This window comes from Acanthochromis polyacanthus, chromosome 20, assembly GCF_021347895.1.
Source record: "Acanthochromis polyacanthus isolate Apoly-LR-REF ecotype Palm Island chromosome 20, KAUST_Apoly_ChrSc, whole genome shotgun sequence".
In the NCBI taxonomy this organism is placed as follows: Eukaryota; Metazoa; Chordata; class Actinopteri; family Pomacentridae; genus Acanthochromis; species Acanthochromis polyacanthus.
The window spans coordinates 32607971-32620881 of record NC_067132.1 but is presented as its reverse complement, the minus strand read 5'-3'; the positions used below and the strand labels follow the sequence as shown (position 1 = coordinate 32620881).

The 12911-nt window shown below is 39.7% G+C and overlaps 2 protein-coding genes and 1 long non-coding RNA gene across 5 annotated transcripts in view; 2 read left to right on the top strand and 1 right to left on the bottom strand.

Annotated features, from left to right (window-relative positions):
- The window catches only part of LOC127531378 (uncharacterized), a 124107-nt gene that overhangs the window by 6715 nt on the left and 104481 nt on the right, over positions 1-12911 (bottom strand). The gene's annotated exons all lie outside the window — the stretch shown is intronic.
- Positions 1-12911, top strand: part of LOC110972953 (uncharacterized) — an 82098-nt gene that overhangs the window by 63729 nt on the left and 5458 nt on the right. For 2 of the 3 annotated variants that reach the window (XM_051940546.1, XM_051940545.1), the window contains exon 12: positions 10612-10686. In XM_051940546.1, coding sequence (XP_051796506.1) covers positions 10612-10686 — 75 coding nt within the window. Of the gene's footprint in view, positions 1-5983; positions 6054-6240; positions 6345-6426; positions 6791-6929; positions 6998-7114; positions 7328-7490; positions 7557-7650; positions 7780-8624; positions 8703-8789; positions 8874-9285; positions 9373-10611; positions 10687-12911 lie in introns of all 3 variants that reach the window. The other variant, XM_051940544.1, reaches the window with a different exon arrangement.
- LOC127531371 (uncharacterized) overlaps positions 4453-12911 on the top strand; it is a 61822-nt gene continuing 53363 nt past the window's right edge. The window contains exon 1 of the mRNA XM_051940541.1: positions 4453-4636. The gene's annotated coding sequence lies outside the window, so the exon portion shown is untranslated. The remainder of the gene's footprint in view (positions 4637-12911) is intronic.

The following is a 12911-nucleotide window of genomic DNA, read 5'->3' as shown; positions in this document are numbered from 1 at the left end:
TTAAAAATAACTACAATAAAATATTCACAATAAAATAAAAAAATAGTAAAATTACAAAATCCAAAAGTCAAATATTAAATCACAAAAAATAAAATGAACAATGTAAAGACTAAAATTAAAGCAAAAAATATAAATGCTAAATATTAATTAAATATTTTTAAAAATGTAATTAAATAAAACAACAAAAAATGGTAAAGTAAATAAAATGTATCAAAATAATAACATTAATAAATAAAAAATACACTTAATTAAAATAATAGTAAAGTAAGTCTGAAAACAAAAGGTGAAGTTAAATGTGTTAGATCAGCCCCCAGGAGAGCAACGCCTGTTTATGGAAGTTTAATAATTGAATTGGTATTTTTGTCAATTTTAAAATTACATTTAAGTAAAAAAAGAATTCCTCCTATTTTTTTGAATACATAATTTGGTATTGCATTCCACATTTTAACATTTTCTCTTATGAGGCAACATAACCAATTAATTTTGAACATATTATTCGTATTATTAATAGATAGAGATAGATAGATAGATATTTTATTAATCTCCAAAGAGAAATTCACAGTTCCAGCAGCATGAAAGGTAAGAAGAAGAAAAACAAAACAAAACATGAGAGCATGCAAGTTATAAATAAGACTATGAAAAGCAAAGTTGTCATCCCTGGGCAGGCTTGAACCACCAACCTTTCAATTAACAGCCAAATGCATTAACTAATTGCACCACAGAAACCACATATAAACTTATTCATGTTATTAGTCATTAGTTTAATTGTGCAACCTTCTTCTGCTTCACATATGGTTCTAATACTCCTCTTTCTATGGACTGCTTTGCTGTGTCCGATAATGGGCATATCTACCTATACTAAATACGGTACATACTCAAATGAGTATATACTGTATGAGTATACGTTGCTACTATAAGGTATGATTAGAATGTCAACCGTTCAACTACTGTAGTATACTACTACGTTGTCCATGAATCAGTTTTCAAAACCTCCTGACAAAAACCGCGAAGTACGGCTATCTGACTGACACACACACACTTGCATGACAGAACCTTCTGGGAATAACGCCTCTCCCGAGGGGCACCCGGCAACAGCCTAGCAACACCATATCAGCGGTGCATCGAGGCCGCTGGTGCACGTTCATTGGCACTTCTTTCAGACAAAGCCTGCTGCCGCTGGCCGCCAACGCCCTTTCTTCGGTTCATTCAGAGGTAAGGCTGCATACTTTTTCTCCTCCCTGCTAGCTTAGCATAGGCTGATTTTGCACTATATCCAATTAAATATTATGCTCCAACTGAATCTAAATGCTCAGGGTAACAGTAGAAATGCATACTGAATGCTGAAGTGGAAAAACAAACGACAATATTTTTGGTATATTTCAATGTCTGCATTGGTCATGTTCAAGTTGCTATCATTAGCTTATTCAAAGGCTAGCTAGCCGTTAGCTAGATAGATAGCTTTTGGATAGCTAGATAGCTTTGTCTTTGTCTTTGTAAAATGTTGCTGCAACAGATAAAATAGCCTTTTCTGCCTCATAATGTTTGTTTGGAAAATAGCGTGGTTAAACCGGAGCTTTCATGCATTTTTCCAGTCTCTTGGTGAGGGAGTGTGAAGCGCCTTTCTCCCTCAACTTCTAGCTTTGTTCACTTGAGTTGCACAGTTCAGTTTTGTGCTCTAAATGAATAGGGATGCTGACGGTCAGAGCAGAAAAATGTAAACTTGACGCTGATGTGTAGAAATGATGATTAAAGAAGATGTAGTAGTATTTGCTTTGGTCATGTTTCAAGTTGCTATATGTGCTTTGGGACGTTTTAATTTGCATCTATGTAGAACGGTTGTCTTAGTAAAATGGTGCTGTGATATATCTTCTACCTCACTGCTTTTCTGTAAATAGTGTGGTTAAACAGGAGCTTTGCTATAACTGTTTAGTCTTGCAAAATGCGTCTGTGTGCACTTCACAGGAATTTTGATGTTTAAATTAATTAAGGTGCCAGTGCTTGTTCCATCATGTAGAATCAGTTCTATCAGTCATTTAGGACATCATGATGAGTATAATATCGTTATTTAAGCATGTTGCATTGATTAAATGTTTCAGTGCTTCCATTCAGTAGGCGTCGGTCTGATCTTTACCTTGTTGTTTTAAAATCGTTGTTTCAGTTTCTGAGTCAGCAGTGACAGTAGATTTTTTCTCTGATAAAAAAATACATTGCGACGGGACATTCGATGTGTTGCGTGTACATGTTTTTCTGCTCATATTGGTGATTAACTGTTTTATAGCAGTGGTTTCAGACAAGTGACAGTGTTTGTGTTTTTTCTTTTAAGATTTTCACTATGCTCTAAGTCTCTTAGTCTTGTAAAATGTACTTTATACTGCTAACTTATCTTCAGCTGGTGCGGTCACCATGGCGACCAGCTGCCAGGTTCACACAGGGGTGTCACTAGGTTTTAAGGACAGGGTAGGCTTAGCCCCATGAGAAATTGCTTTTCCACTTTTTGGACCGATTTAGATTTTTTTCAGAGATACTTTACTGTGTAAATGTTTTCGGCCACAGTGGCCATGACTTTTGCTCACAACACAATAATTCAGGGCTGCCAACTTGTGATCAGACCTCAGAGTAAGATTTGGTTCATGTGAGATGCTGATGGGGGGTCTGGGGGCCCTCCCCCAGAAATTTTGAAAATGATTGATCCTATTTCCTGCATTCTGGTGTATTTTAATACCATTTTGTAAAAAATCTTATTATAGATACAACAGACATTCTGGGATATAAAATCACCGAGCTATTTATGTCATTATAAAACATAGTGATACTATTAATAAATTTATCACCGAAGCCAAGAATTTTAGGGTCTGTATAATGAAAGAGTGTTCAATTCAATCAAATGCCTTGTAGAAATCTAGGAAAGCCTTCAGTGCGTTTCAGTTTATATAATCTGAGTAATCAATGAGATCTGATATTAGAACTAATGTGACTCTTTGCCATGAAGCCATTTTGATTTTCACTTATCTCTTCTAAATTATTTTTCAGTCGTTTAGCATAGACTTTTGCTCCGATTCTATAATCGATATTTAAAAATGAAACAGGTCTCCAGTTTTCTATTATTAAGGGATCTTTACCTGGCTTAGGAATCAAGGTTATCAGACCTTGCTTCATGGTTGTTGTCATTTCTTGTCTGCTAATGCATTCGTTATACATCAGTAAAAGATGTTCCTTAATCATATCCCAGAAGAAAAGGTAAAATTCGACTGTGACGCCATCACTTCCAGGTGATTTTCTCAATCTCATTGAATGTACAGCATCAGTGATTTCTGAACCCAGAATGTCAGCTTCACATGTCTCTTTAAAGCTCTCTGAAATCAAGGGTGTAAAATTTTGTATGTGCTTCATAAATTTATCACATTTTGTTTGATTAAATTCAGATGTATACAGGTTGCTATAAAACAAGGTAATATAATTGGAGATGATATTTATGGAGTCACAGGAGTGCCAAATCAAAAATATAAATAAATAAATAAATGTGGAAATATAAAGAGAAATAAATAAATGTGGAAATATAAAGAGAAATGAATAAATAAATAGATGTGGAAATATAAAGAGAAATAAATAAATAAATAAATAGATGTGGAAATATAAAGAGAAATAAATAAATAAATAAATATGGAAATATAAAGAGAAATAAATAAATGTGGAAATATAAAGAGAAATAAATAAATAATAAAAGAAAAATTGTCTTTGCTTTTACCTTTTCTGTTTTTCTATTTATTTATTTAATTATATCTTTATATTTCCACATTTTTTTATCTATTTCTCTTTATATTTCCACATTTAATTATTTATTTATTTCTCTTTGTTTCCACATTTATTTATTTATTTCTATTTCTATTTCCACATTTATTTATTTATTTATATTTTGATTTGGCACTCCTGTGACTCCATAGATATTAGGATCCAAGCATATTAGCTCATTTATATTAAGAGATGTAATATTATTTCCTTTTCTGTTTCTTTTCTCTAATGCAAAAAGTAACTTGAGTTTTTCTCGCCTTCTTCTAACCACTTGGCTCTAGATCTGATGAAGGCGCCTTTCGCTAAGTTCACGTACATTCTGTCAAGCTCTTCTCTGAAGTTTGGGTTAGTGTGCTTAGGGCTTCTTCAGATAGATCATGTTTGGAACTTAATAACTGTAGCTGGTTTATTAGAAAATTCATTTTTTCATCTTTTAGTTTTTTTTTAAATTTCTTTACTACGTTTAATTGCAACTTCTCTCATTTTAAATTTGAAGTATTCCCATTTTTGAATTGGATTAATTTCTCTTTTACCGAATATATCCTTAGCAAGTAATTGTACCCCTTCTTTAAATTTTTTATCATTTAATATATTAATGTTTAATTTCCAATAGCCTCTTATGTTAGAATTCTCTTTTGATCCTGTTCATCTTAAACTTATTAATTTATGATCAGACAGTGGAGTATGAGAAATATCTAAAACAAACTGTAAACTCTGTGATGAGATTAACCAAAGGTCAATTCTTGACTGTAAACTTCTGCTGGTGTTAGACCACGTGTAGTCTGTGACATTGGGGTTCATAAATCTCCACACATCTGTTAACAAAAGATGATCACTTATAAATGAGGTGGGTTTAAAGCCCAGTAATGATGCAGATCTTGGAGGATGTCTGTCCATGTAATCATCTGGAGCATCATTAAAGTCTCCTCCTATGATAATAGTAGAATCTTTGTATTTTTCCTTTAAATCGTCCAAAGCTGAAGAGAGTTCAGTAAACATGTCCTTTGCTTGCGATGCTTTGTTTGGTCCATAAACATTACAAATGATAGACATCAAATCATCCACCTTCAAAACTAAAATGATCCAGTGGCCTTCGTTTGAAGCTTTGGTTTCCAGAATATCACCATTAAATCTGTTTAAAAGTACTGCCACTCCAGCTGAATAATTGTATACAGGGAGTTATAGTAGCAGCAGCAGCAGCAGTACATGCATCTGCTGATGTGGGACTATTTCTGCCTTTTCAGCTTTTTAAAACACAGAAAATGTCAGTGCTTTGTTACATTATGTTACAATCAGTTCTATCAGTCAATTAGGACATCATGATGAGTATAATATTGTTTATTTAAGACATGTTGCATGAGGAAATGTTAACATACCATTAATTACCCTGTCATATTAATTCTCTGTGCTGTGTTAAAGACCAGTTCAGCTACTTCTGCTGCAGACATGTTGAGATTCTTCTTCTTTCTGAGAAAACATGCAGTAGTGCTTTAGTATTTAGTAGCCATTGTCTGGTCATTAGCCCTTTTGTGTTTTGAATTAGTTGTTTCAGTTTGAGTCAGCAGTGCAAGTAGATTTTTTCCTCTAATGAAAAAATACATAGTGAGGACATTAGATGTGTCTTGTACATGCATGTTTTGCTGCTCATATTGGTGCTTACTGTTTCATAGCAGTGCTTTTAGATAACTGGGTGTTTTTGTTTTTTTTTCAGCAGCCTTTGGACGCCTTTTTGGAGAGCCTCTGGATTGCCCTTTGATATCCTTTGGTCAACCACCTTTGCAGCAACACCTCATATTACGATCCATTTATCCATACATACATTCCATCCATCCATCCATCCATCCATCCATACATACATACATACATCTGTTTTGTCTGCCTTGTTCTCTCTCTCTCTCTCTCTCTCTGTCTCTCTCTCTCCCTGTGTTTCTCTCTTGTGCTCTTGTGCTGTCTTCCAGGATGCCTCGGAAGGGGAGACGCTCCCAGGCCCAGAAGCAGCGCTGGAGGAAGCCGGACGCGTCACAGATGCCCACCCCTCCCATTGACGCACCCCACTGCTCACGCTCTCCCCAGTACAAGGTATGTTTACACCTGAACTGACATGCTCACTTGTGCAATACAGAATGTGCTAAGTTGGACACGTTCATGGCATCCGCACGATGTTGAATTAAATAAGTGTATTATTTGCTAACAGAAGGTTGGTTCCACCCTGCCAGCCGGACGGTTCTGGAAAGAGCGGCAGGCGCGTGCAAACTTTATTGCACGTAAGTACTCAGCTGTTTTTATCATGAAATATCTTCACAAATCATATTTAGTGTACCACCAACAATTACCCGTTGAACACAGATTCTGCTGTTCTCATACAATAATAGAAAATGGTGATTGTTGTATGAGCTCTCTTTGTTTGAAATCCATTTTAAATCCTCTTTTGCTCTGTCTTCTTGTGAACAGGCCGTGGCACCGGTTACCGCCACAAGGTTAAAAAATGGCCAACTTCACCCTTTACTGGGCGCGACCACAAGTTGGTCATTCCTCCTGAGCTCCCTGGAAAGAAGGTATAATTATTAATTGTTGCTGTTCATTTTCCTAATAAGTTCTTTTGACTTTCATACTAAAACTATGGTATTTCTTTTGCAGTTCATTCTTCTTGTCGGGGACTCCCATCTACGTGCTCTTGTAGATGGCTTTATTCGGATGCCAGAGTCTCGGCTGAGCTTTGGCTTCCTGTCGACTCCGGGGGCCTCTGCTGCGGAAATTCGCACTGAGGTTCTGCATGCTGCAGTTCCTCGTGCGCCTGATGCCGTCTGCGTCATGGCCCCTGGCAACAACCTGGCCAGCACCACTGTGGAGAGGGCAGGGGTGGATTTTGCCAATCTCCTCACCACTTGTGGCAACCGCTGGTCCAAGGTTTTTGTGGTCGACTTTCCTCCCCGCCTGGTCGTTGACGTCCAACACCAGGACCTGCTTCGGCAGGAATACAGACGTGTGGCTGCTCGTATGGGTAAGAGGAAAAAGATTTTTTCATCCATTCCATTCACTGAATGAACAAACTAGAAAGACGTGACCTACATTTTAACAATTCTCAAGTATCAGTGGACATTTTGGTACAATGATGACTTTTTTTTCAATTGTTTTTCAAGGTGTGAAGTTCTTCAATGCTGCGGAGCACTTCCCCCTGAGCAATTTGGTGCTGTGGAGCAAGGATGGTGTAAGTGTAGTATGTTGTGAAAAACAGTTGTTGATTGGACAAGTTTGGTTCACGGCAGATGTTCACTGACATTAAAACTGTTTATGTGTGGGTTTTTTTTATTTCTTATTTATGCAGGTCCATCTGAGTGATCGTGAGGGGATGGGGATCCTCGTCCAGTTGTTCTGGTCCGCTGCCAACGAGCAACTGGGGACACCACTTCCTTCGCCCCGGATCCCTCCTCAGCCTCCAATTCGGAAAGCTACACCCGAATTGGTTGTGAGAGAGAGATCCCCTGCTCCACCCAGCCCGAAACCCCGTGAGCGGAGGAAAATGGGTCAGGGCGGCAAGGTAATTGATAAATTGCTTTATGTTTTTTAGACTTTTTTTTAGACAACTGTGACATCATGTATTGTGATAATAATGGTAATAATATGTGTACTGTGGTTAAAAAAAATACATACAGTACATACAATACAGTTATAATTTACTGTGACGCTTTCTGTGATTGCAGACGAGCCATCCTCGGGAACCTCCCCGGTCCAGAGGTTCACCAAAGCCCAGGATGGCTCAACAGCAGGTTTGTGATTCTTCAGATATTTCTTTTGGATGATATTGGTTGTTTTTTTGACAGGACAAACTGTAATTAGTAGTGTCTGCTTTGTGTTTTACAGGTGGAGGAGAGCTTTCTTCCGCTGAACCCCGTCTGGTTCAGCAGCACAGCCCTAAGTGCCATGGAAAAAGTGTCTCCCTCCAATATGTCTTGCCTGGCGGACTTCAAGGCTTCTCCTAAGCCAAAGAAGGTAAGTTGATTGATCAAAATTTTATCTCCCGCAGAAGGATTGTATGAATGCTCGAACATGTAATTCCTGACAGTTAATTCTGCACGTTTTTTTTTAGTGTTATCTGCAATTAAGTACAACTAGTTCATAACAACAGCCACAAATAATAAGACTTGAATCAGCTACACAGAAATGTAGCTGTAAATTGTTTGATAGCTGTTCAACTCGATTTAATTGGTATCTCATTTGGTTGGCACAGGTGGCGTCCCCTGCAGTTCTGCGCGGCTGCCCGCGGAACACTACTCCTCCTTCTGCTTCTTCTCCAGTGAACAAGGTACATTACTTTCTGACACAACTGTCACACACTGCACATTTGGAGCTCTTTCAATTGCAGCATGCACAACAAGGCGAGTAGACTGTGCTCATTGTCTGAAATGCTGTGATTTGTCAGGAGCCTGGAACGCCTCCAGCTCTGTGTTCCTGGAGATCAGAGGAGGACGCCCCTTCAGGCTTGACCACCGCAACTCAGGCGGTAAGTTGTCTTTCCTTTGGGTTTGGATTTTGATTGAAAACATTTATCAACTTCACAGTTAGTTTGTTTGTGCTAAAAAGAGGCCGTAACAACACTTGTGTTTCTGGGATGCATTTCTTTAAACTTCAGTAATTAATGTTTAATTGATGTTTCTGATGGTGCAGGTGGCTGCTCGGGCAGCAGTGAGACGGCCCAGGACCCCGGACGGGCACCCCCCCACTGCCCAACTGCAGTGCATGATGTAAGCTTCCTCTGACCACATGCTGACTCCATTCCACAGGCACCTACATTGTCCACACTGACACTTGCTATGTTTTTTCTCGTCTGTCATCAGCTGTTTGACTCACCCCCGGCCAGATTGTCCTGCAGTTGGGGCAAGACAGAAACCCCTCTCTGTTCTCCCATTGCAAAGGTAAGGATTAGTCCTCTTCTCATCAATATGTATCATCTGACTGAAAATCATCGTCATTTCACTGAAGTTTTGTTGTTCTGTGTTTAGATGGCCAAGATGATGACCCCCTCACCGGATGGACAGGCCCGGACAGCTGATGATGCGGGCTGCAAGCCTCCTTCTCCTGAGAAGGTATATTTACCTCTCTATAATCAATTAAAAGAACATTACAAAGCAGGCATCTCCATTTGTGGCCATTTTTGTCGTTCCTGTTTTTTTTCTGGCACATTTACTGTATAATCACAATTCCAATGAATCGCTAGCGTTAGGAAAATTGAAGCTACTAGCTAGCTAGCTATCAGCTACCCATCTAGCTTATTCGTTAGCTTTCTATCTTTCGGGTTGCTAGCTTTGGGACAACTGAAACTCCTGGCAGCTAGCAGTCTAGCTTATTCAAAGGCTAGCTAGCCGTTCGCGACATAGATAGCTTTTGGATAGCTAGATATCTAGCTTTTAGACAACTGATGCTATTTAGTCGTTAGCCAACTATCTAGCTATTGTCTTGCTTTATTTTTTAAGTGTTACTGTTATTGTCATTTATCAGATGACCCGAACACTGACTCCATCACAAGCCCAGTGGCCCTGGTTCATGACAGCTGCATCCACCTCAGCTGATGCACCAACAGACAAGGTAAGTTTATTCCTCTATTATAGACATGTTAGACAATGCACGAGTATTTTTTTTTGTAAAGTCATGATTGTTTTTTTTGTTTTTTGTTTGGTTTTCTGCAGTTAAAAATATTTTTTGCCAATTGAGAGAACTGTTATTATGCTGGTCACAATACAATAAGCTACCTGTAATGCTGTGTTGTATGCCATTGCTTTCACAAAGTAACTCTTGTTTCTAATCAGGGTTTTACATTAGCACTAGCCACTGGCAAAATTCATGCAGAAAAGGTTTTGGTGAATAAAATATTTACATCACTTGCCATTGGCATGGTGGAAAAAAGTCAGTGGAATACTGACTTTGCTATGTAATTGCATTTCAGACAAACAGGAAAAGTATGTGGTCCAGGCAGTCTTCAGTAGCCTTCAGTCTGTACAGTAATGTTGATCCCATGACCGTAAACTGTCTGTTAGATGAAACAACTCTGATGCTGCAGTCATAAGTTGTCTGCTCAAAGCACCCTCCTTAAGCCTCCTCACAAACATTGAAGCAAGTCCCATTATGTTAAAATAGTAATTTCATGTTGAAATCTGTGTTGATGTCTACAGAATAGGAGCTAACCAGTAAATTAAATTAGGTGACATAGGGTTATTATGTGTTCATGGTCTCAGAAAAATTGTAAGTCATTATGATCTGTTCAAATGTAATTTCAAGAAAATAAAGAAAATGTTACAATGCCCTGGAAAAAAAATCCCGGAGGGAAATTCTACAAATAATACAATAATACAACAAAACACACAGACACCTATATATCTATGTACACACACACACACACACACACACACACAAAATAAATATATATATACATATATGTATGTAGAGAGAGAGAGAGTGTGTGTGTGTGTAAAGTATATATAAAATATATATTATTAATATGTATAATATGTTATATACATCATATACACATATACATAATATGCGTGATTGCAATAAACATACAAATATGTATATTAAACTAGCTAAGGTAATAGTAAGCAATAATACGCTAAAATAATACAAGATTTCCATAAATTGGTGAGAGGATGTTCATAATGTATGAACAATAAGTTGTCACTGAAACATTAAATCATATGATCCTTTAACTGAAGACACATTCAACACATTTCTAAAAGCTAGTACTAATGCTGAACTTCAAAAAATTAAGCTGTCTGAATAAATAATGAAAATATAATAATTACTGATCACAATTTGTCATAATTTCAGGATAAAACCAGGAGCGAGAGTCGCCGTGTGGAGTCAGTCCGGGCAAGTCATTCTCAGAATGATAGGAGGTACAAGGTCTTTTCCCGCAACCATCAGTGTAGCTGTAACGCTTTGACATTTCTGGCATACCACACTGAGGGCTGTCAGTTCACCAGGACTACACTCGATAGAGTCCTGGCTCAGGGAGACGCGCTGTATGTCGGAGTCAAACAGCAGTTGATTCGCGACACCACCTTCCAGAGCAATCACCTGACAGTCGAGGAGATGCCAAAACAAGTTCTCACAGACAGACATTTGTACAATGTCAACATGCGTGACATCAGGTGTGGCTTTTTGAAAACTAAAGTATCGAGCCCTGGAAGACAGCAGTGGTGCCTTCCGCTTGTCAACCAGCTGGAGTGTTTATCAGCAGAGGTTAATCAGGCTATAATCGTCATTTCACCCGAGGTTATCGCTGTTTTCCGTGATCAGTCCGGGAGGTATGGAGTGTTTGATTCCCACTCCAGAGACTCGAGAGGATTACCCTCTCATTCCGGTAAGGCGATCGTTATGACTTTTGCGGAACTCAGTGACCTGGCTAACCACCTCCACACACTCTTTAGAGACCGTGGAGACTCTGCTAGTTATGAGTTTGTCCCGGTATCTTTTCATACTGACAGCCCCAGTGCCCCACATCCTCAACAATCCCCGGAAACCGAGGTTCAACATGAAGTGTCTGAACCTGCTCTCCCCGCATTCCAGGCAGACAGTGGGATGGCTGTCAAAATTGAGGAGGACGTTAAAGGTTCCTCAGCTGTCCCACAAGCAACAAAGCTCTCTAAATTCAACAAAGATCGGAGGCGAAAAGCCAAGAGGAGAGCATGTGAAAAAAAGAACAAGTGAAAGAAAAAATTGGGAAAAAAACTTGTGAAAGAATCAGGTATGCCAGCTGTGCCGAATTTCGCAGGAAAAAAATTCAGGCACAGACAAAGTGTATGCAAAAGAACCGTGAACAACGGCTTTTGTCTTCTAAAAAATACTATGCCAAGTTTATCATCAAAATGCGAAACCAAGTAAAACACAAATACATGACAGATTCTGCTTTTCGGAGCAAGCAAAAAAATTATGTTGTCAAGAGGTACAGCACAGATCCAGCCTTTCGGAACAGGCAAAAAAACTATGTTGTCAAGAGATACAGCACGGATCTTGCCTTTCGGAACAGGCAAAAAAACGATGTTCTTAAGAGGTACAGTACGGATCCAGCCATTCTGAACAGGCAGAAAAAATATCGTGTCAAGAGGTACAGCACGGATCCTGCCTTCCGGAACAGGGAGAAAAATTATCTTGTCCAGAGGTACAGGAAGGATCCAGAGTTCAGGCTACATCATATTCAGCGTTGTAGCCTGCTCAGAAGACGCATGTTGGCTGCCAATCCTGACATGCGTCAGAAGTTGCAGCGAGCACTGAGCATCAGGCGGAAATACCGACAGCTCGGAACCTCTCGCCAGCCAGTGCTCACTTCAGTGATGGCAGCGGCAATAGCAGCATTCCGTGAGACCATCAGCCACGGACCAACATACGTCTGTACCGTCTGCCACAGGACTATGTTTCCAAATCAAGTCAAGTCATGCAAGAGAGTTAAATACTCCACCAATGTCGACGTGGCACAGGCTTGCTTGACTGGAACATATGTGCATGTCTGTGACGCTGAGTGCTCCTCCCCTTGCTCAATGCCACCAGAGAGACTGCAGGAGTGGATCTGCCACAACTGTGACAGCCACCTCAGCCGTGGGAGGATGCCAACACATGCAGTAGCTAACAATTTAGAGTTGGCACCCACTCCCCCGGAGTTGGCCCAACTCAACGTGCTGGAGAGACAGCTCATCGCTAAAATCCTCCCGTTTGCTAAAATCATCGCCTTACCGAAAGGACAGCAGCGAGCAGTCCACGGAGCTGTCGTGTGCGTTCCATCGGAAGTGGAAAGCGTTGTCAACAGTCTTCCACGTCCCCTCCCAGAAGCACAGCTACTGCAGGTGAAATTAAAGCGTCACATTCGATTCAAAGGTTACCAGCACTTTTACACTGTCAACATGAAGAATGTGCTGGTAGCCCTGGAAAAACTCAGAGAGCAGCACTCTGAGTATTCTGATGTGACCATTGACCAAGAGGCCACGTTCCATAACCTCCTCCACGACTCAGACGACGAGTGCACGGATGATGCGCAGTGGGGAGAAGACGGCATGCTCGACGAGGAGCTGCTGGAGGCGGCTGATAGCTACACTGAGCCAGTCTTGGCCGATTTTGTGTCAGCCGCAGGAACG